At 36.3% G+C, this 21423-nt stretch overlaps 1 protein-coding gene across 2 annotated transcripts in view; it reads left to right on the top strand.

Annotated features, from left to right (window-relative positions):
• Hells (helicase, lymphoid specific) overlaps positions 1-21423 on the top strand; it is a 29850-nt gene that overhangs the window by 3297 nt on the left and 5130 nt on the right. The window contains exons 4-19 of one of the 2 annotated variants that reach the window (XM_021661244.2): positions 697-753; positions 2609-2645; positions 2731-2795; positions 4239-4277; positions 5132-5359; positions 6721-6903; positions 8464-8607; positions 11466-11662; positions 13700-13796; positions 15138-15299; positions 16243-16382; positions 16465-16603; positions 18382-18465; positions 18543-18662; positions 19886-20002; positions 20436-20595. In XM_021661244.2, the coding sequence (XP_021516919.1) occupies positions 697-753; positions 2609-2645; positions 2731-2795; positions 4239-4277; positions 5132-5359; positions 6721-6903; positions 8464-8607; positions 11466-11662; positions 13700-13796; positions 15138-15299; positions 16243-16382; positions 16465-16603; positions 18382-18465; positions 18543-18662; positions 19886-20002; positions 20436-20595 (1969 nt within the window). Of the gene's footprint in view, positions 1-696; positions 754-2608; positions 2646-2730; positions 2796-4238; positions 4278-5131; positions 5360-5491; positions 6186-6720; positions 6904-8463; positions 8608-11465; positions 11663-13699; positions 13797-15137; positions 15300-16242; positions 16383-16464; positions 16604-18381; positions 18466-18542; positions 18663-19885; positions 20003-20435; positions 20596-21423 lie in introns of those variants that run through there. The other variant, XM_060389026.1, reaches the window with a different exon arrangement.

Consider the following 21423-nt stretch of genomic DNA (forward strand, 5'->3'; position numbering starts at 1 on the left):
CTTTTGTACCATCAGCCAACAGTCTGATGACTCACTATTGATCAGTAGTGCTTTAGCAGAATATTATATAAATGGAACCATCTTGTTATAGATATTTGGTTACAATTTTGTTACTTAGATAATTCCTAAAGCCCCTGGGATCTCAACAGTGTTAATCATTTTGTATTCTGGTGAGTTAACTAGTGGTTGGCCTTAGAATTGAGGGTTATTTCCTTACAAGCTGAAAGCAGGATTAGAGGTGTAGATGTGACTCAACTTCTAGGAAAATTGTTAGTTGATCACTTGTGATCATTGCTTTGTTTATACCCATAATGAGGCCCCAAAGGGACATGAGAGCTTCTGAGTGTTCTGGAGAGAGCATTGAATCTCTAGGTTCCTTTTGCCATGCCATCTGGTCCTTACTTGTCTCTTTAGTGGGTGTTTATCAGTATCTTTTCTAATGGTCTGTACATTTTAAGTAAATGTTTCCCTGAGTTCTGTGAACTACTCAAGCGAACTGAAACTTGGAAAGGAGGTTGTGTCTGTATTTAGTTCTATATGGCAGAGGAGGGCAAATCTGATTATGTAATCCCATAAAGCTTAGAAGTAAAAGTTTTTTTTAATTATTAGATGTTTTTTCCCATTTTTAATACATGGTGATGTACTTGTGATGCATATTTTGTCACATCTCTTAAAGAAAATTTTTTTTTCTTACAGGAACAGAAGAAGAAAGAGAAGTTGGAGAAAAAAAAGCAGTCATTAAAAGTTGTAGAGGTAATATGTATAACAAGCCAGAATTTTCTTTCCCCTGTAGTGCTGTAGGTTGAGCCTCGGGTCTTGAAGCACATGATATATCACTGAAGGATTCAGACCCTTTGAGAAAATTTGTATTTTTTACTTACTTCATCTACTTAATTTCAAATTTATTCTTCCATTGTCTTTTAAAAATATTCGTCATTAATTTATGTGTATGTGTTTTGTTTTGCCTAGACGTGTGTAAGTATACCATGTGTATGAAATGTCCCAGGGAGCCAGAAGTTGGTGATGTATGTGTGTGTGTGTGTGTGTGTGTGTATGTGTTTTCCAGCTTGTTCATCTGTTTGATGTTTGTTTGCTTTAATTTTCAACTCTAAGTTTTTTTCTCAATGGCTATTATGTATTTTTTTAAATATGTACTTTTATGAATGTAATCGAGTGCCTGCCTACATGTATGTGTGCCTGGAGAGGCCAGAAGAGGGCATTGGATTACTTGGAATTGTAGTTACAAATGTTTTGTAACCTGTGTGAAGGGAATTGAATCTGGAACCTCTGGGAGAGGAGCCAGTACTCTTAAAACAATTAGCCATTGTTCCTGCCCCTTCACATCTTTTTAAATTTTTTTCTTTTCAAATACCTTTAATTTTTATGTGTATTGTGTGCCTGAATGTTTATGGATAGTCACATGTGTACATGATGTGGAGTCCCAAGGTTAGTTGTTTGGAGGCTTCCTATGTTATTTTCCTATGTTCATTGAGGCTGGTCTCAGCCTATTGCTCACTAGTATGGCTAGTCTAGCTAGCCTGCTTTCTCTAGGGAACACTGGAATTAAATGGGGACACCATGATCACCCAGCATTTACATGCATTCTTTAATTCAAACTCTAGTTTTGACACTTTGAGCTTGCTGGGCAAGGGCCTTAACTGTTGATCCATCTCCCTACCTTTTTGTTTGTTTGTTTGGTTGGTTGGTTGGTTGAAAGAGGGTTTCTTTTTGTAGCATTGGCTGTCCTGTACTCTCTTTGTAGACCAGGCTGGCCTCACAGAGATCCACCTGCCTCTGTCCCTTCAAGTGCTGGAATCATGGTTTGTGCACTACAGCACTGGGCTTCTTGCTCTTTTTTTACTTAATTATTGACAATGTTTCTATTATCCTATTTACCCACTTCTATTGATTGAATCCCTTCTTAGTAACATTTTCTTCTTTTATGTTCATGTTTATTTTTGTGACTCACAGAGTTGAGGGTTTTTTTGTGTGATGATGATGATGATGATGATGATTGATGGATAGGGGGTTATATACTGGTTTCTAATTTATAGATTATTTGTCTGCCTTTGCCCCCTAAATGCTGGGATTAAAGTATGTGGCACCACCACATCAGGAAGTGTTTTTATTATTTTTGTATATGTCTGTTTTCTGTGCAGTCACCCACCTATGTTTGGGTGATCATGGTAGTCTTAGAGGAGGGCATTGGATCCCTTAAAGCAGTTGTGACACTAACTTCTGAGAACCAAACTCTGGTCCTCTGCAAGAACAGGAATTGCTATTAACCAGTGAGTCATGGTGGTTCTTTTTCTGTTTGTTTGTTTGTTTGTATTTGTTTTTTTTCAAGACAGGGGTCCTGTGAGTGTAGTCCTAGCTGTTCTGGAACTCTCTGTGTAGTCCAGGCTGGCCTTGAACTCAGATCTGACTGTTTCTGCCTCCTGAGTGCCGGGATTAAAGGCATGTGCCATCACTACTTGGCATACATCCTGGTTCTTAAATATCTCCTCTTCTGTTCTTGTGTACTAAGTGTGCATGGTGTACAGACAAACATGTAGGAAAAACATAAAATTAATGAAAAATAGTAATATTCTAAATCTTTGTTTTGTAGCATAAAAATTCAGTTGATGGAAATGAAGAAAATCCAGGTAAATGGACTTTGTTCCAGCTTGAAGAATGTGTTTGCATTTCTGTTTTTAGCTGCTACTAAAGTTCAATGGTTTTATTTTATAGTCATGAAAAAGAAAAGAGGAAGAGAAGATGAATCTTACAGTATTTCAGAGGTCATGTCAAAAGAGGTAATAATATAAGGAAATTACTTAATTTTACATGTTGACTAAAATCCCCTGTTGATTTTTCTTTAAAAATGTATTTACTTGCTGGGGTGTGATGGTGCATGCCTTTAATCCTAGCACTTTGAAGGCAGAGGCAGACAGATCTCTTGAATTTGAGGCCAGCCTGTTCTGTTGAGTGAGTTCCAGGGCAGCCAGGGCTACAAAGAGAAACCCTGTCTCAAAAAACACAAAAACAAAAACAAAACAAGAATGCATTTACTTAGATGGACTTGGTGACACCTGCCTTTAATTCCAGCATTTGGTAATCAGAGGCAGGTGGATTTCTAATTTTGAGGCCAGCCTGGTCTACATAGTTTCATGCCAAACAGGGCTATGTAGTGAGATCCTGTTTTAAGAAAAGAAAAAGTTATTTTCTTTTTCTTAAATTTTTTAAGTTATTTTCTTATTTATATGGCTCTTTTGCCTGCATGTATGTATGTGCAGTTTCTTCAATCCGGAAGAGAGCGTTAGATCCCCAGGAAACAGAATTACAGAAAGATTATGAGTTACCATGTGAGTGATAGGAAGAATAACGAGTGCTGTTAACCGCTGAGCCATCTCTTCAGCCCTAATAATTTCTATTTATTTATTTATTTGTTTGTTTTAAAGACAGTCTTGGTATATACCTCAGGCTGGCCTCTGACTTGGGATTCTGCTGCCTCAGCCTTTGGAGTGCTGGGGTTAAAGGATTGTGTAGTTACATCAGTCTTCATCATATGTTTATTAAGTATCAGGCGGATTTTAATAAAATTATAACTGAAATTTCTGGTATAGAAAATAGAGCAGTCTTAGCTGCTGAATCATTTCTTCAGCCCTTTTCTTTGTTTCTTAAATTTAATATAAATAAAATTTTTTTGAGTCAAGGTCTTACTGTTTAACCTTGGCTAGCATGGGATTTGCTAAGTAATAGAGCTGGCCTTGAACTCAGATACCAACCTGTCTCTGACTGTCCAGTTTTGACGTTAAAGTCTTACACCACTCTCAGCTTATGCTATCCTTTTTCTTTTCTCTGCGCTGTTGCCTCCTCACACACCCCACCCACTTTTTTTATTCCTGACAATGCTGGCTGCCAAGTGTCTTCAGCCGTGCCTCTGTGCATTCACCACTGTTCATTATAAAGAGACACTTTTAATTAAGGAAGAGAGTAATTTACCTAAACTGTGCTGCTGGAGCCATGAAAGTGGTAGTCTCCTCCCCTCCTCCCGCCCCCCTTGGTTTTTCAAGACTGTTTCTCTGTAATAGAGCCTTGTATGCCCTGGAACTCTATTTGTAGACCAGGGTGATTCCAGCTCATAGAGATCCGCCTGTTTCTGCCTCCAAGTGCTGAGATTAAAGGAATATACCACCATCACCTGGCAGAGAGTGATAGTCTTACTCCTTATTAATATTTATTTTTTAACCTTACAGGAAATTCTGTCAGTGGCTAAAAAACATAAGAACAATGAGGTGAGATTTATAAATTTTATTATTGTGTATGCCATGGCACATGGTGTAGAGCTCAGAAGACAGGCTTGATGGCAGGCTTCTTTACTTACCTGCTGTGCCATTTTGGCCCTTTTGGCATTTTTGTTTGTATATTTTAACAAGTGATATCATCCATCATCAGGGTTGGTGGCAAATGTTGAGCCATGTTGCTCCTCCTCAACATTTTAATACAGCAGTTAATGGCATCTTGAATCTAGTATGACGAGTAGTATCAGGTGAGCCTGGAGGATTATAAGTTTGAGGCCTATGTGGCATGCATAGTGAGTTGAGGCCAGCCTGAGATGCATAGGAGGCTATTACAAACAGATGGGTTTTTTAACTGCTAAAATCCATCGTTGATTACTAAGTTGTTATATACATATGTGCATTTGAGTACCTGAAGAGGCCATACAAAGGATCACTCAGCTAGAGTAGAGATTGGCAGGTAAATTCTGTTCTGTAAGATCTCACTATGAGCTATCTCTCTAGCACAGGTTTTTTTTTTTTTTAAGATGACTTCACATATGGGAATGGAGATTTTTACCGTGCATACAGGTTTTATTCTCCAGACCTAGTAACTACAGTAGTATAGATTTTGTTATGTTTTCCTTTTTGAAAAAACTTTCATACATGATGCATGACTGTGTGCCTCTGTACATGTGGAGGTCAGGACAACTTCGGAATCTTGTTTTCTTATTCTAACTGAGGTCTCTCGGCTTGCATAGCAAGTACTTTTACCCATTGAGATGTATGCTATCAGCCTGTTGCATTATCTGACAAATAGTAAACATTGTAGCATTTAATACCAACGTTTTAATTAATATTTCTCATTACAGGATGAAAGCTCTTCCACTGCTAATCTCTGTGTAGAAGATCTTCAGAAAAATAAAGATTCAAATAGTATGATTAAAGATAGATTGTCTCAAACCGTTAGGCAGAATTCTAAATGCTTTTTTGACCCAGTTCGGAGATGTAATGGACAGCCTGTACCTTTTCAGCAACCAAAGCACTTCACAGGAGGCGTGATGAGGTGGTACCAAGTAGAAGGCATGGAATGGCTTAGGGTAATAATAAATTGTCTTTTTTTTTTTTTTTTTTTTTTTTTTTCTATTACTGTTGTGTCTATGTGGGGGATAGAATGTGCCACAGAATATGTTTATATCAGAAAGTGATTTTTGAGAAGTCTGTTCTCCACCTTTGTGTAGTTTTTGACAGTTTAACTTAGGTCAGGCAACAGGCTTGCACAGCCGAAATTTTATCTACTAAGTATCTTGTCATCCCAAATTATTATTATTATTAGTCTGTGTGTATGTGTTAGCTCATGTGATGCCATGGTCTTGTGGTATGAGGGTATCAGAGTAACTTTGGAGCTTTTGTCTGCTGACCTATCCCCTTGGCACCTTTTTTGTTTTGTTTTTAAGACAGGGTTGTGTATAACTGAAGCTGGTTTGGAAACAGTGAGCCAGGAAATAACTTGAATTGGTCCTGTTGCATCCATTTCAAGTGCTGGTGTTGCAGTCATTCACTGTTTAACCTGGCTCGAATTGTCATTGTGTACATGCAAGACAGACAAACCGCCTGAGACAAGCTGGCTCAGGAGCTTGTGGAGATAGATTCTCCTGTCTTTGTAGGAGTGGAAGGATTATGAGTGCATGTGCAATAGTGTGTGCAGCTTTTATGTGTGTTTTGGGTTTCCAGACCCAGTTCTTAAGGCTTGTGCAGTAAGCACATTTCCCCCAAGTCATTTCCCTAGCTCTGTGTTAATCTGTTTTTATTTTGTTTTTGGAGACACAATCTCACTTTGACCCAGAATTTGCTACATAGTTAGGCCTGGGTAGCCTTGAATTCAGACCTTCACCTTCCTCCGCTTCCTGAGTGCCAGGATCAAAGGTGTGTGCTGCCACACTTGGTCTGGAGTTTTTCACTTCTGATACTTAATACGGATTCTTTTCTGTAATAAATTAGCATGATCTACCACTACTCAAATTCCTCTGTTTTAGTATAAAAGAAGTATTTGTGTATATATATTTTAATACAAATATGTGTGTGTTGGTGGGCTAAATGTGCACCTTGTTTGTTGGGTAGTGGGTGCATAAGCCTTAAGAGTGCATTGGATCCTTGTGGTTGGAGTTGAAGGTGATTGTGAACTGCCCAATGTTGGTGCTGGGATCGTAACTAGAATCCTTTGGAAGAGAAACCAGTGCTCCTAACTGCTAAGTCATTCACCAGTCCCTTCTAAGTGTTTTAAAGTGGATAATTTAAATTTTAAAATGTGTTGGGCCTTTAACACTTTATAGCCTACATAAAGGACTTTATATAACTTAGAATTTATTTTACTGTGTTGAACTAAGGTTTTGATTATACTTTGTAAACATTCAGGAAATGTTTGCATTAACATTTATATCTAATGTGTTCTTTTGTCCAGATGCTTTGGGAGAATGGAATAAATGGCATTTTAGCAGATGAAATGGGTTTGGGAAAGACTGTTCAGTGCATTGCTACAATTGCGTTGATGATTCAGAGGGGAGTACCTGGACCTTTTCTTGTTTGTGGCCCTTTGTCTACACTTCCTAACTGGATGGCTGAATTCAAAAGATTCACTCCAGAAGTAAGATATATTATCTTTTTTTCTTTTTAATTTTATTTATTTCCATTTTATGTACATTGGTGCCCTGACATCATGCATGGCTGTGTGAGCGTGTCAGATTCCCTAGAACAGGAGTTAAAGACAGCTATGAATTGCCATGTGGATGCTGGAAACTGAACCCGGTTCCTCTGGAAGAGCAGCCACCACTCTCAACTGCTGAGCCATCCCTCCAGCCCACATATATTTTCTTACATTAATATTAGTGTATACATTTTGCTGTTTTGTTGTATAAAAGATACCTGCAGTAATTTCTATTTACATTGCATCTGATTTTACTTATTCAATTTGAGCAGTACCGTTCTTTTATTTATATATAGAATTGGATATGGTAGTCTGATACATTCTGAAAATTTTTTTAGATTTACGGATTCATCTGAGACAATTATACATTAGAATTTTTTTGTCATGTTTATTTTTCTGCTTGTTTTGTTGAGATATTGTTGTACTCTGTATAGCCCAGGTAGGCTTTGCCCACCCTAACCTTGGATTTTGTGCAGTCTTCCTTCATTAGCCTCTTGACTACTCATCATGCCATGCTTGCTTCATATATCATTTTTTGTTTGTTTTGTTTGTTCTTCTGGTGGTGTTGGTTTGTTTTGTTGTCCTGTTTTTCCTAGAACTTACTCTGTATACCAGGCTGACCTCCAGGCTGACCTCGAACTCATAGAGATTTGCTTGCCTCTGCCTCCCGAAGTGCTGAGGTCAAAGGTATGCGCCACCACACCCTACTTGTTGTTTTTTTTTGTTTGTTTTGTTTTTGTTTTTTTCAGCTTGGTTTCTTTTTGTAGCCTTGGTGGTTCTGGAACTCACTCTGTAGAACAGGTTATCCTTGAACTCAGAGATTCACCTGCCTCTGCCTCCTGAGTGATGGGATTATAGGCATGTACCACCACCACCTGATTTTATTTTTAAAATCATTTTATTTTTTATTTTTTTCTTATCAGCTACATTTTATTAACTTAAAATCATTTTAAAATGTGCACCATGTGTGTGTCTGGTGCCAGTACAGGGCATCAAATCTCTGGGAACTGTAGTTACAGACAGTTGTGAACCATAATGTGAGAATTGGGAATAGAGCTGTTTTACTCCAGCTTCCTCATGCTTATTCTTACATGGTATTTTCACAATAATGTTCCTATGGGTCAGCTTATCAGATAATGAATTCTGGATTGCTAAAGATTTATTATTTTCACTTGTTTATAAGTTGTTGCTTTCAAGTTCAACACATAGTTACTGCATGCACATGCTATCTTACTTACATCCTTGCCTTATGAGAAGAATATATTCTTGAAGTAGCTTACCCATCTGCTTTCTAAAAAATCTTTGTTTGGTTTTTGTAAGTTTAGCTTGCTGTTTTTCTTTTGTTTTGTTTTTCTCCATTTTCTCTTATCTTAGTCAAATGATTTGTTAGTTGACCTATGTAGTCATAGGAAAATAGAGCTAAAATTATCTGCGAAAGTGACTTGTTCTGTCTTTTCCAGATCATTTGTGTTTATTATATCGATGATTTTAACCTTGTAGATTCCTACTATGTTGTATCACGGAAGCAGGCAGGAACGACGAAAATTGGTGAAGAATATCCACAAAAGACATGGGATGCTGCAGATTCATCCTGTGGTAGTAACGTCATTTGAGATAGCCATGAGAGACCAGAATGCTTTACAGGTACAGTTGGCAGCATTCAGTTCATGAGTCAGAATTTTAATTCATGGTATTACCATCCTGTAACGTTTGCTTTGTTGTATTTGAAGTACTAGATGCACTTTGCATTTCCTTTAGAAACTGGAGGCTTTTGTCTGTAGAAAGATTGTGACGAAGGTTGTCTGTTAGTACAATTAAAGGCATTTTTTAAGCTGTGGCCATATTAAAGTATTTGAATTGGTCACAAATTAATCTGATCTGCAAATATGTTGTAGATAAATTTAAGACACGTATTTGGTATTTACTCACTGGTTCAGTTTTATTCAAGTATGAATAGAATACTTGCAGAAAGATTTGCGTTGTTTTTTAGGACTTGGTGATACTCTGTCCTTTTTCTTCATTATTCCAGTTGCTTATTTATTATTGTCCATGTTTTACAATGTAGTTAATTGCCTTTCTTCCTCATTTACTCCATCTAAATTGCATATAGTTCTTTACTGCTTTGCATTTCCTTCTCTGATCATGTAATGTTCATCGTAGGTTCACCATTAGCTTTTTCTTTCTTTTGTCTTTTAAGATGGGCTCTCTCTCTCTCTATAGCCCTCTTCTGAATGTCACTGTTAAGAATTAGCTGGCCTTGAACTCCCAGAGATAGTACCTGTTTCTGACTCCAGTGTGCTGGGATTAAAGGCATGCACCTACTCCCCAAACCCTTTAACTTTTTTTACACGGAACAAGGAAATTAGCCTAGATCATAGCTTCCACATGACATCAAAACATATAGGTCTGAGTGGAGTAATAATGTCTAATATACTCACAAGCAGTATTTATCAAATGTTCGATTTATGTGTGTGGTTCTGTTAAATATGATTTGTCAATAGCTGTAGCTCCATTATTTAATAACAACGTGTACGTCATGGGAGTAATCTCAGTATTCAAAAGGCAGAGGAAGGATGATTAGTGTGATGTGGGGCTAGCCTAGATCATAGTTATATATACCCATTCTTCGATACACAAACACATAAACTCTATCAAAGCCTTTTCTTTATAGCAAACATTTATAGAAAAAACATATGGCTGGGCATGGTGGCACATACCTTCACTCAGTGCTTTGTAGGTAGAGGTAGGCAGATCTATTGAGTTTGAGGTCAGTCTGATCAACAAAGTTGGCCAGCACTGCATATTGAAACCTTCCTCAAGAAGTAATATATGGAATACTTGTAGTTCTTTTTTGCTAAATAAATATTGTTGAGCTAATGGGTATAATTTATGCATAAATCAGACTATACATTCTATTTTGTAACTTCTTCCTTATTTAAATATGTAACCTGAAGGCTTATCATTTATTTCCCCTTTACTTTGTCTATATTGACAATGAAGCTTCCTTGTTAATTCCTTTTGATAGTTGTGAAAATTTCTCTTTCCCACTGAGCTACTAAATCATTGCCAGGGTTTTAGTTTTAGTGGGTGATAGGACCTAGGTTCTCACAGCAGAGGGATCAGTGCTTACTTACTCGTAACTTTTACTTCGTTTACTGGTCTGATCTAATTTTCCTCAGTTTTTCTCCTTCCTTTTCTTAGTCATGTATGTACAAAAGCTGTTTTATATTTTATGATGCACTTTTAAATGTAAGTTATGTGATAGGAGATTATCCAGATTATTTGTCTTTTTATATTACCAGAAAATTAGGCCCCTTTTTAGTTACTAACATTTAATAAATACTAATACTTTTTTTATTCTGTTAGGAATTATTATATAATTTTAAAATGTACCTTATTTAATATTTTTATCCAATTTGCTAATCTTAACTTTCTTTAAAAAATGTGTATGGTTGTTTTGTCTGAGCATGTATCTGTGCTTTGTGTGCCTGGTGCCTGCTGATGTCAGAAGAGAGCACTGAATCCCCTGGTTTGGGGTGACAGAACCTCCATGTGAGTGCTAGGAATCCAACCAGAGCCTTTGGCAGAGGAACAAGTGTACTCAACCATTTAAGCCTTCTCTGTTTTTTTCCTCTTCGGATATATTTTTAGCTAATTGTGTCAAGGATATCTTGGCTTGACAGTTTCATGTTTTTGCTTCTAGATAGAAATTTTCTTATTTCTGTATTGTTACAAAATAATCTAGATTTTTTTATTTTCTTGATCAACATAAAAGAAATAATATGTATTGAGTAAAGAGAACAATTTTCAGAACTTTATGAGCAAATATGGTGTTTTCTTTGAAAGTATTAATTGCTAAATTTGGCTTCTGAAGATAGAAAACACCTAAAATGAGGAAAATTACCAAATTAAAAAGAATATCAGTCTAATAGTGAAAGTTCTAAAAATGTTTAAAAATTTTGCAGCAAACTGGTCTTTGTGTTTCACGCCTTTAATCCTAGCACTCAGGAGGCAAAGACAGGTGGTACACTGAGATCCAAGCTGTCATGATACATAGTGATACCCTGTCTAAACAAAAAAACAAATAGTACTAAAACCAAATTTTATAGTACATGTAACAAATGGGAGGTTTTTTCTTTTATCCATCATTATTACTGCTATTATTTTAATACCAGTTTTCAAAGACTTTAATGTCATGTGACAAAACATTAAAGGAAAAAGCTAAAGTTGACTTTAACTTCAGAATGAGTGAAAATATTAACACGTGATATCCAGGGGGATTTCCAATGACCTGTTATCCAGGAACACAATATAGTGTGTTTGTGAATTTAATTATCTTTATGCCACCAAGAGAAAAGAATAATCCCAGTAGATAGTAAAGTGACATTTAATGGAATTTAATAGTTGTCCCTCATAAGAGAAGTTTTATGGTTAGAAGTATTTCTAGCGAAAAAAATTATGAGATTGATTTTTAAAATTTCTTTCCTCAATTCATTTTCTAGCATTGCTATTGGAAATACTTAATAGTAGATGAAGGACACAGGATTAAGAATATGAAGTGCCGGCTAATCAGGGAGTTAAAACGGTTCAATGCTGATAACAAACTTCTTTTGACTGGTACTCCCTTGCAAAACAATTTATCAGAACTTTGGTCATTGCTAAACTTTTTGTTGCCAGATGTATTTGATGACTTGAAAAGGTAGGTAAGGTAGTTACTTTTTTTCTGTGTCTTTAAAACCTCAAAAATCTGTGTTCTTAGCTAAAACTAATTCCTTTCTTTTTAGTAGCTTAACTTAAATGACATGTTAGCAAATTCTTTGTGCTATATATTATGTGTTCTACTTTTGACAGTATAAGTGAAAGAAGATAAAGACTTAGAACATACTCAGATTGATTAAAGGAAAACAAAATAATCCCTTAGGGCTGAGAAGGTGGCTCAGCAAGTGTAGGACCAAAGCTGAAGGCTTGAATTCAGTCCTGAAAGCTTGCAGTTGTTGAAGAAGTCAGTGGCTTCTGCAGTTTGCTTTTTTTACCTCCCTTCCTGTGTCATGGGGCATGTGAGCACTCCTTCCCCAAATAAATACATGTACATTAAAAAAAAAAACAACCAAAAAAACCTTAAAATATTTTTACTAAAGAAAAACAGTCAAATGTAAAATGTGAGCTTATAAATACTCATGAGGTTTAAAGATGTCTTAGTTTATAAAACACATTCATGTGGATAATTGCATTTCACAGAATAGGTCAGGGAGCTTACATGGTCTTTATTTCATAGAAGGAAACCTATGTAGAAGTTGTTAAAAAATAACTAGTTTGCACCAGAGAAAAGTTTGTTTTAACCAATTTCAACCTAATACTTTTATTATTGGTGTTATTTGAATTTAAAATTATATTTTCAAAAAGCTTTCAGAAAATAATATCTTCAGGATAGAAAAAGATTACACTAGTAAAAAGAATTAATGTGAAATACAGCAAAAGATCGAGGATAAAGTAATTGATTTATGTTTATGTTGGCATTAGCGAGGAAAGAAAGCTAGTTGAATATAGGAAAACTTACTGTTTTATTTTGAGAATGCATTCTAAGTCTGTAAACTTTTAAAGGATAAAATTATGAAGGCCTGTGAATTAGAGTTTTAAGTACTAATTAAAAATCTCATTTTAATCTGGGCATGGTGGCACACACCTGTAATCCCAGCATGCAGGGAGGCAGAGGCAGGTGGATCTCTGTGAGTTTGAGGCCAGCCTGGTCTACAAAGCGAGTTCAGGATAGCCAAGGCTACACAGAGAATCCCTATCTCAAAAAACCAAAGAAAAAAAGAAAATTTCAGTTTAAAACCACATGTCAACCGATCTGTATTTGAGAATATATGGTCTATTATGAATATCTACCTTTTACCCCTTTTAACATGGGGAAGAACTAAGAATATATAGTACATTCCTTTCCAGTTTAATGTTATAACTATATTGAACTCAAAAACATTGGGCTATATGCTTTTTCTCCCTGTGCTGAGGAAGGAGAATTGAGAGTTCAAACCCAACCTAAGTCTGTAGCTTGCATACCAGACACTGTTCCTAAAACCCAAAGGTTGTCAGTATGGCATTGGGCTTTTATTCAGGAAGGTCCTGGGTTCTAGCCTTAGTATCACACCTACTCATGCACATACAGGTAACAGCTATTTGCTAGATTTATGGCTGTAGAGAGATAGTATTCAGTCTTAGTTTTCAAAAAGAACATTGTCACTTCTATGACTATTCATGGATGTTTCATAAAATATATGCTTTGGACTAGAGATATACAGCAGTGAAAAAAAAGCCCCTGCTTACTATATCATTTGTATTTGACTTGTATATGATTGTCTTTTTTAGAAAATGTTTCCTTTTCGATTTCAGAACAATTACTTTCATGGACTTTAATTTTATTTAAAAATTGCCTCTTGAATAGTTGTTGGAACAATGTTCCTGCTTTGTAATACACAATATGAAATTGCTGTGTGTAGTGGCACATGCCTGTAATATCAGCACTCGGGGGCTGGGAAGGTCAGGAAGACCAGGAGTTCATAGATTTGGCTGTACAGTGAATTTGAGTCAGCCTGGCCTAAATGAGACCATGCATATCAAAAATAAAAACAACCAACGAAACAAAAAAAACCCTAAAGTATGAAATTTTAAACATGTGTCATGTTAGTATAATTGAATTCATGTGATAGGTTAACATGGAATTATTTTTCTTTTCCAGCTTTGAGTCTTGGTTTGACATCACTAGTCTTTCTGAAACTGCTGAAGATATCATAGCTAAAGAAAGAGAACAGAATGTTTTACATATGCTACACCAGGTGCTGAACCTCTTTATTCTGCTCACTTTGTACTTATGAAATAAATAAGGAATTCTAGAGACTTCACCTTGTAGTACAGACTTTACCATATGTATATGTATGTCATATGGCCACTTGCCACTGTGTAAGCCTATGCTTATCTGTACTTTGTAAATAATTTTTTCACTAAAGAAGTTATGTTTACTGTGCTTTTAAAAAGATTAAAAGTTTTTCTCGGTGTTTATATATTAATAATAAATACATTATATGTATGTATGTATGTATTTATTTATTTTTAAAGACGGGGTCTCACTATATAGCCATGGCTGTCCTGACTACATAGACACATAGGGGTGGCCTTGAACTCTGCCTCTGGAGTGCTGGGGTTAGTGCTAGGCAGGCACATTGGATTTTGGATTTTAATTGCGCTTTAGTATCCTGTTGCCCTGCTCTCTATAATTATGTGCTTTTTTTTTTTTATCAGTTTTTCCTGTATTATAAATAATTTAAAATGTCTGCTTAAATCTTTTCCTGTTTTGTATTTCTTTAGAAGAGAATTCTGCATTAAAGAGATGTGCTCTTTTTTGTTTTAAGTTTCCATTGACTCTTTTACCTAAAAATTTAAACCACCCTTCATTTTTATTTTGCCTGTGTGTCACAGACAAGCACTCTACCACTGAACCATTTTCCCAGTGAATTACATAAGGCCTTGTAAACCCAGGCAGTTGCTCTCCAGAAAGAATTTATATATCTTCAAAAATGACATTGGGGAAAAACTGAAAATGAAACTAGTTGATTCTACATACACAATTTTTGAGGATTTAAAATTTAAACATCAGAGTTAAAAATAAGTTGATAAATGTGGGCTTAATCTAATTAGCATACTAAATAATTGAGAGATTCAAGTCCTTATGGATCTGCTGTGCTTATGTATTACTTGTTTCAATGTCTATTTCTCAGTGGTTCATAATGTGTGCTACAAGTAACTTACTGGTTTCTATGTTGCAAATATTTTCTTTCTCAACATATTTGTGTTAAGTTTTCCTATTCCCTGAGACAAGTAGACTAGGTTGGCTTCTAACTCAGATCTACTTGCCTCTTGCCACTGGATTATTAAAATTAAAGGCACATGCACCCATGTAGCCATTTGTGTAAACTTGTAATGGTTTCTTTGGGTGCATATGTATTTTTAAGGTATTGCGTGCTGGTGTGATCTAGGGAAATTTCAAGGAGACACTTTAATTTTTTAAACTCAATAGAAAGAAAGGTTAAAGTATGTGTAGGTTGAGAATTCATTCCTCAGGGGAAAAGAAAACAAGAAGAGTTAATGCTCATACTTATTTGTTCATGTTTACATTTTAGATTTTAACTCCTTTCCTACTGAGAAGACTGAAGACTGATGTTGCTCTTGAGGTCCCTCCTAAGCGAGAAGTGGTTGTTTACGCACCCCTTTGTAACAAACAAGAGATCTTCTATACCGCTATTGTGAACCGCACAATTGCAAACATGTTTGGATCTTGTGAGGTAATTATGTGTTTGAAATAACTGTCAATGAATGACACAAAATTTCCTGACTGATTTTTAGTCTTTTATTTCTTCGCCTATTTTCAGGACTTGTTGGGTAATAAAGACCAAGTCAGGAGGTACTTTCTGTTACCTATGTTCTGCTGAACTTTAAGTGATCATCTGTGTGTTATTTGTTTTGTGATCACTTCAGATATGTGTTTAAAACTTACATATCTATTTGTGCAACAGCCTGGGTTCAATGATACTTCTGTACTGCAAAAACAAATTCATAGTGTTTATTTTATGTGGTAATGGGTTTCATAAGGCATTTTCATTCAAGTATACATGTACTTTGACCAGATCCTGTATCCCACCTAGCCCTACCACCCTTAGAGGTCCATTTTTATAGCCACAGAATCTTTGAGAGTAATTGTTCTAAAGGCTTACCAACTAGACCAACCCTCTCCAACTATGTTTATTTTGTAGAAAGGTAGCAAAAACCAAGAGGTTCATCTACCATATTAAAAGAGTTGGGGGGCTGGAGAGATGGCTCAGAGGTTAAGAGCATTGGCTACTCTTCTAAAATGGGCCCAGGTTCAAATCCCAGCAGCCACATGGCAGTTTACAACTGGTTCTGGTTCCAGGAGATCTGACATCCTCACACAGACACACATGGAGGCAGAACACCAATGGAAATAAAATAAAATTAAAAAAAAAAAAGCGTTGGAGTTTGATTACTTTATTATCACATGCACATAAAAATATACTTCATCTTAGTTTTTGGTTTGTTTTTATTTTATTTTATTTTTTTTTGAGGTAGGGTTTCTTTGGGTAGCCTTGGCTGACCTGAAACTTGCTTTGTAGATTAGGCTGACCTCAAATTCAGAGATTTACCTGCCTCTGCCTCAGACACACACCACCTCTGCCTGGCTTCAACAGAGTTTTTATGTCTTCTCTTTAGGAGGAAAGAGTTGAGCTAAGTTCTACTGGAAGACCAAAACGGCGAAGTAGAAAATCAATAAATTATAGTGAAATAGATGAGTTTCCTAGTGAATTAGAAAAACTGATGAGTCAAATACAGCCAGAGGTAAACAGAGAAAGGTAAGAGTTTAAAGGTATCTTTAGATATTTAAATGGTTTGTTATATTTGTCATACTTACATACTTACTATTGTTTTTGGTAGGGCTGTTGTGGAAGTTAATATTCCTGTAGAATCTGAAGTAAATCTGAAGCTGCAGAATATAATGATGCTACTTCGTAAATGCTGCAATCATCCATATCTAATTGAATACCCTATAGACCCTGTCACACAAGAGTTTAAGGTAAAATATCAGCTAATGTTTTGTTTTCTAAAACAAACTAAATACTTAGCCGTTTCAATCATTCATTCATTCATTTTTTTGAGATAGGTTCTCTCTGTGTATCTTGGGACTCACTTTTTACACTGGCCTGGCCTAAAATTCACAGATTTGCCAGTCTCTGCCCCTAAGTGCCAGGATTCTAGGCATGTGCCACTCCTCTTGGCTAATGTTTCTTTTTTAGTTATGTGGGTTTGTGCTTGTGTTAGTGCATTGCCTGAGGCGTCCAGAAGAGGCCAGAACCTCTGGAACTGGAAATTCCAGGTGGTTATGAGCATCCTGACAGGTGTTAGGACTGAACGCTGGCCTTCTATAAGAGTTGCAAGTACTAAGCTAGCTGTCTAGCTCCAAAATATTTTCTTACAGTTATTTGTGTGTGTGTGTGTGTGTGTGTGTGTGTGTGTATGTCTTTTCCACCTTGTGTGGATGCCAGTTTTATCAAACATCAGCTCATCAAGCTAAAAATGCTTTTCACTTAGTGAGGTGTTGCTTTAACTTTAATCATTAGCTTGTTTACAAGATGATGTGTTTTTAGTTTTTATTAAGAGTTCTGACAATAATTTCTGTACACATTTTATTGACTTGTACACATGTGTGCGAACTTTTTTTATGCAAAACTCTGGTTTTTTTAAAGACAGGGTTTCTTTGTAGTCTTCACTGTTCTGAACTCGCTTTGTAGACTGTGCTGGCCTGGAACTCACAAGTGATCAGCCTGCCTTTGCCTCCCTGAGTTCTGGGACTACAGTTGTATGTCACTGCGCCTAGCTTTATTTGGGATTTTAATATTTTCTTTGTTTTTTGGGGTAGGGGCCTGTCCTGGAACTCACTCTCTAGATTGGCTGGTTTTGAACTCAGAATCACCTGCTTCTGCCTCCTGAGTGCTGGGAGTAAAGATGTGTGCTACCATTGCTGGCTAAATTGGAACTTTTTTTTTAATTCTTGAAGAGGATTTTTCTGTGTGTAGCCCTGGCTGTCTTAGAACTGGCTTTGTAGATAAGCTGGCCTCTAACTCATAGATCCCAAGTACTAGGATTAAAGGCAAGTGCCATCACACTTGGTTTTTTCATTTTTATTTTTTGTGTATGAATATTTGCCTGTATGTATGTATATATTTGTATCATGTGTGTGCCTCATGCCTGTTTAGGTCAAAAGAAGGGGCCTGATCTCTGGAACTGGAATTAATGGCTTTTGAGCTGCCATGTGGGTCCTGGGAACTGAACCTGGATCCTCTACAAGAGCAGCAAGCCTTCTCAACCACTGAGACATCACATCAGCCTCCAGTTTTTATTTTTAGCCCAAGTTGGTCCCAAACTTTATATATATAACTGAAGCTGGCCTTCCTGTCTCTACATCCTAAGTGCTTGGATTGCAGACTTGTGCCTCCACACCTTGCTATACAAGGCTTATGAGAGAGTTGTAGAAAATGTAAATCATGTTTCATGGGTACATTCATAATTTTACTTGCACTTAAATTTTTTTTGTGTCAATTACTGTTTTGTTTTGTTTCTTTTTGTCTTGCTTGAAAAGCAAGTATTTTGATTTAAAAAGATTGAACAGTGACTTACTAGAACTTGAACTGTTAAGGCTGGGTTTGATTGCACATGCCTTTTATCCCAGTACTCCCAATGGGGAGATAGCGGCAGGTAGATCTCTGATATTAAAAACTAGAAAATTGAACTTTTAAAATAGCAAATGATTGTCAATTATAGTAATGTTTTTCATTTGTCTTGTATACTTTTAAGATTGATGAAGAATTGGTAACAAATTCTGGGAAGTTCTTGATTTTGGATCGAATGTTACCAGAACTTAAAAAAAGAGGTCACAAGGTAGTACTTCTGATTTGAATTTTAACCATTAGTTTCTCATGAGTCAGTATAGATACTAACATGTATGTATGTTGTAGGTGCTGGTTTTTTCACAAATGACAAGCATGCTGGATATCTTGATGGATTATTGCCATCTTAGAAACTTCACCTTCAGCAGACTTGATGGGTCCATGTCTTATTCGGAAAGAGAAAAAAATGTAAGACTGTACAAATTTCCTTTTTTTGTGACTTCTGTCTTCTTTGAAATAATAAGATCAAAAACCTGTGGTAGGATTGATCAAGGACTTTGATTTTATACTGACAGATCTTAGTTTGGGTTCCATGCCTATGTATGCAAATGTTATCTTCTGGCACAGCCTTACATACAGTAACATCCTACTTACTTAATCACTGCTGTAAGAATAGAGGGGTAATAGGACATTGTTTTCTGATTTTATCCCAGTTCCCAACTTTTTATGATGAAAAGCATGTGGCAGTTAAAAGAATTTCCTAGTTAGCTACTATTACTCCACTCAGAACCTGCCATTAGCATCCCACTGTTCCTTTTTATCGCTCCTGTGATATAACGATGGTCCATTGCATCATTCCCTCATTTTATTATTTCATTTTTTGAAGATTTGTGTTTGTTATATACATGAGTATTTTGCCTGTATATATTGTATGCCACATGAATGCCTGGTACCTATGCATGCTAGAAGAGGGTGTATCATCTCTGGGTACCAAATCGCAGACCCTGTGAAAACAATAAGCACTCATAACCACTACACTATCACGAGGCTCTAATTTTTTAAGGGTTTTCTTCTTAGTGTGCTTTTATGTGTGTGGATGTACATGGTCTGCCAGTTGCATGGAAGTCAAAGGACAACTTGAGATCAAGTTAAGGGATTAAAAGTACAAGACTATCTGTCCTCTGTTTGCGTTTAGATTATATATTCTTCATTGACTTTGGGGAAAGAGGTACTTATGAAGCAAGTGTATTGTTTTGACAGGCATGTCTCCTTCCATTGCTCTCCATCTCTCATAGACAGGTCTCACCAAACCTAGAACTTCTTAATTAGCTAGGCGGCTGCCTAGTGAGCCCCATTTCTATTTCCACCAGCTATATCATTAGTGAGCAAGTCTGCCACTCAGTCTTTTCATAAGTGCCAGGGAGTATAGTATGGCAGGCACTTTACTAACAGGCAGTTTTTTAAACCAGTTTTGTCTTTTTTTTGATACATACCTTTAACAAAATAAAGATATCCACGTAATATAAATGCTTAAAAGAAAAGTTTACACAAGCAGAGGTTTCACTCGCTAATATTCTTTCCTAGCTGTGTTGGAAAGGACTCTTAACAGTGGTATTTAAAAATCATGCCCTGCACCCATGAAAAGTTTGTTTCTTTTTAACTTTTTAATGTTTGTGTTTCTTTGCCTTTAGATGCACAGTTTCAACATCGATCCAGATGTCTTTCTTTTCTTAGTGAGTACACGAGCTGGTGGCTTGGGCATTAATTTGACTGCCGCAGATACAGTCATCATTTATGACAGTGACTGGGTAAGAAGTGCAGCAGTATGCTGACGACATGTTTTGAAATTTCTATCCTTTGTTACCTATATTGGAGTTTCGTTTATTTACTTTGAAAAGTGCCTATTTGCAGGTAAGAATTTAATGTTTTCAGAGTATTTAAATCATTTTAAGTTATACTTAATTAGTTCATTGTATGTGTATGTGAGTGACAAGTAGAGGTTAGAGAACACTTTCCAACTGTCATGTGTGAGTTGTAATTTATGTAGCCATTTTGGAAATTAAAGTACATCTACGAACCACTAAAAAGTGTCTCACCAGATAATGTACAGGATTATTTTACCAAGATTTTTATTTTATTTTTTATATTAATTAGTTTATTCGCTTTGTATCCCAGCCAACTTTTTTTTTTTTTCTTCATTTTAACAATTCTGCTAAATGTACCTTTCTTTTCAACTTTAAGAATCCTCAGTCTGATCTCCAGGCCCAAGATAGATGTCATAGAATTGGTCAAACAAAGCCAGTTGTTATATATCGCCTTGTAACAGCAAATACTATTGATCAAAAAATTGTGGAAAGAGCAGCTGCTAAAAGAAAGTTGGAGAAGCTCATCATCCATAAAAGTAAATGATTTTTAACTTGCTTAAAGGAATGTTTTTGTTTTTGTTTTTTTCATGTATGAGTATGTTGCCTTACATGTATGTCTGCATCCTTGTGCAAGCCTCAGGGAGGCCAGAAGATCATATTGGTTCACCTGGACCTGAAGTAAACGAGGGCTGTGAGCCTCCATGTGGGTGCTGGAAATTTAACCCAGGAAAAGCAGCTGGTGCTCTATACCTGAGCCATCTCTGCAGCCCTGTAAAGGATTGTTCTTTGTGCCTCAGTTGTCCATTTTGTGTGTTGAAAAATTTCAGTTTTGTTACTTTTTTTTTTTCCAAGACAGTTTCTCTGTGTAGCCTGGTTGTCCAGGAACTCTGTAGACTAGGCTCAGACCTCCCTTCCTCTGACTTCCAAGTGCCGAGGCCCAGTTTTGTACTTCCTGAAGGAAATTAGTACAGCTTATTGTAACAGGATTTAAATGTGCAATAGGAGGCAGTGTGGAGCTACTAGCAAGCATTGAATTGTCCATGACAGAACCCCAGTGATTCGATAGCTACTGAGAGGCAGAGAGAAAGGTTCAAGGATAATGACAGAGCATACTGTCTCCAAATCTGTCATGAAACTTAACATAATGCTATTTCATATTTCTAGTTGCCTAAAATATATGCTCCATATACTAAATATTAAATGCTAATGCTATATATACTGTTAAGTAGATTCTTTGAGTGAGGAGTTTCATGTCCTGTTTACCCAGATTTCTTGGGATAGTTCATTTTTTGCTCATTTAACATAAAATTTTATTTGATTAAGTAGCTCAGTAGCTATCTGAAGAACAGTTGAAACTTCCTGTA

The sequence above is a fragment of the Meriones unguiculatus genome, chromosome 1 (assembly GCF_030254825.1).
Source record: "Meriones unguiculatus strain TT.TT164.6M chromosome 1, Bangor_MerUng_6.1, whole genome shotgun sequence".
NCBI lineage: Eukaryota > Metazoa > Chordata > Mammalia > Rodentia > Muridae > Meriones > Meriones unguiculatus.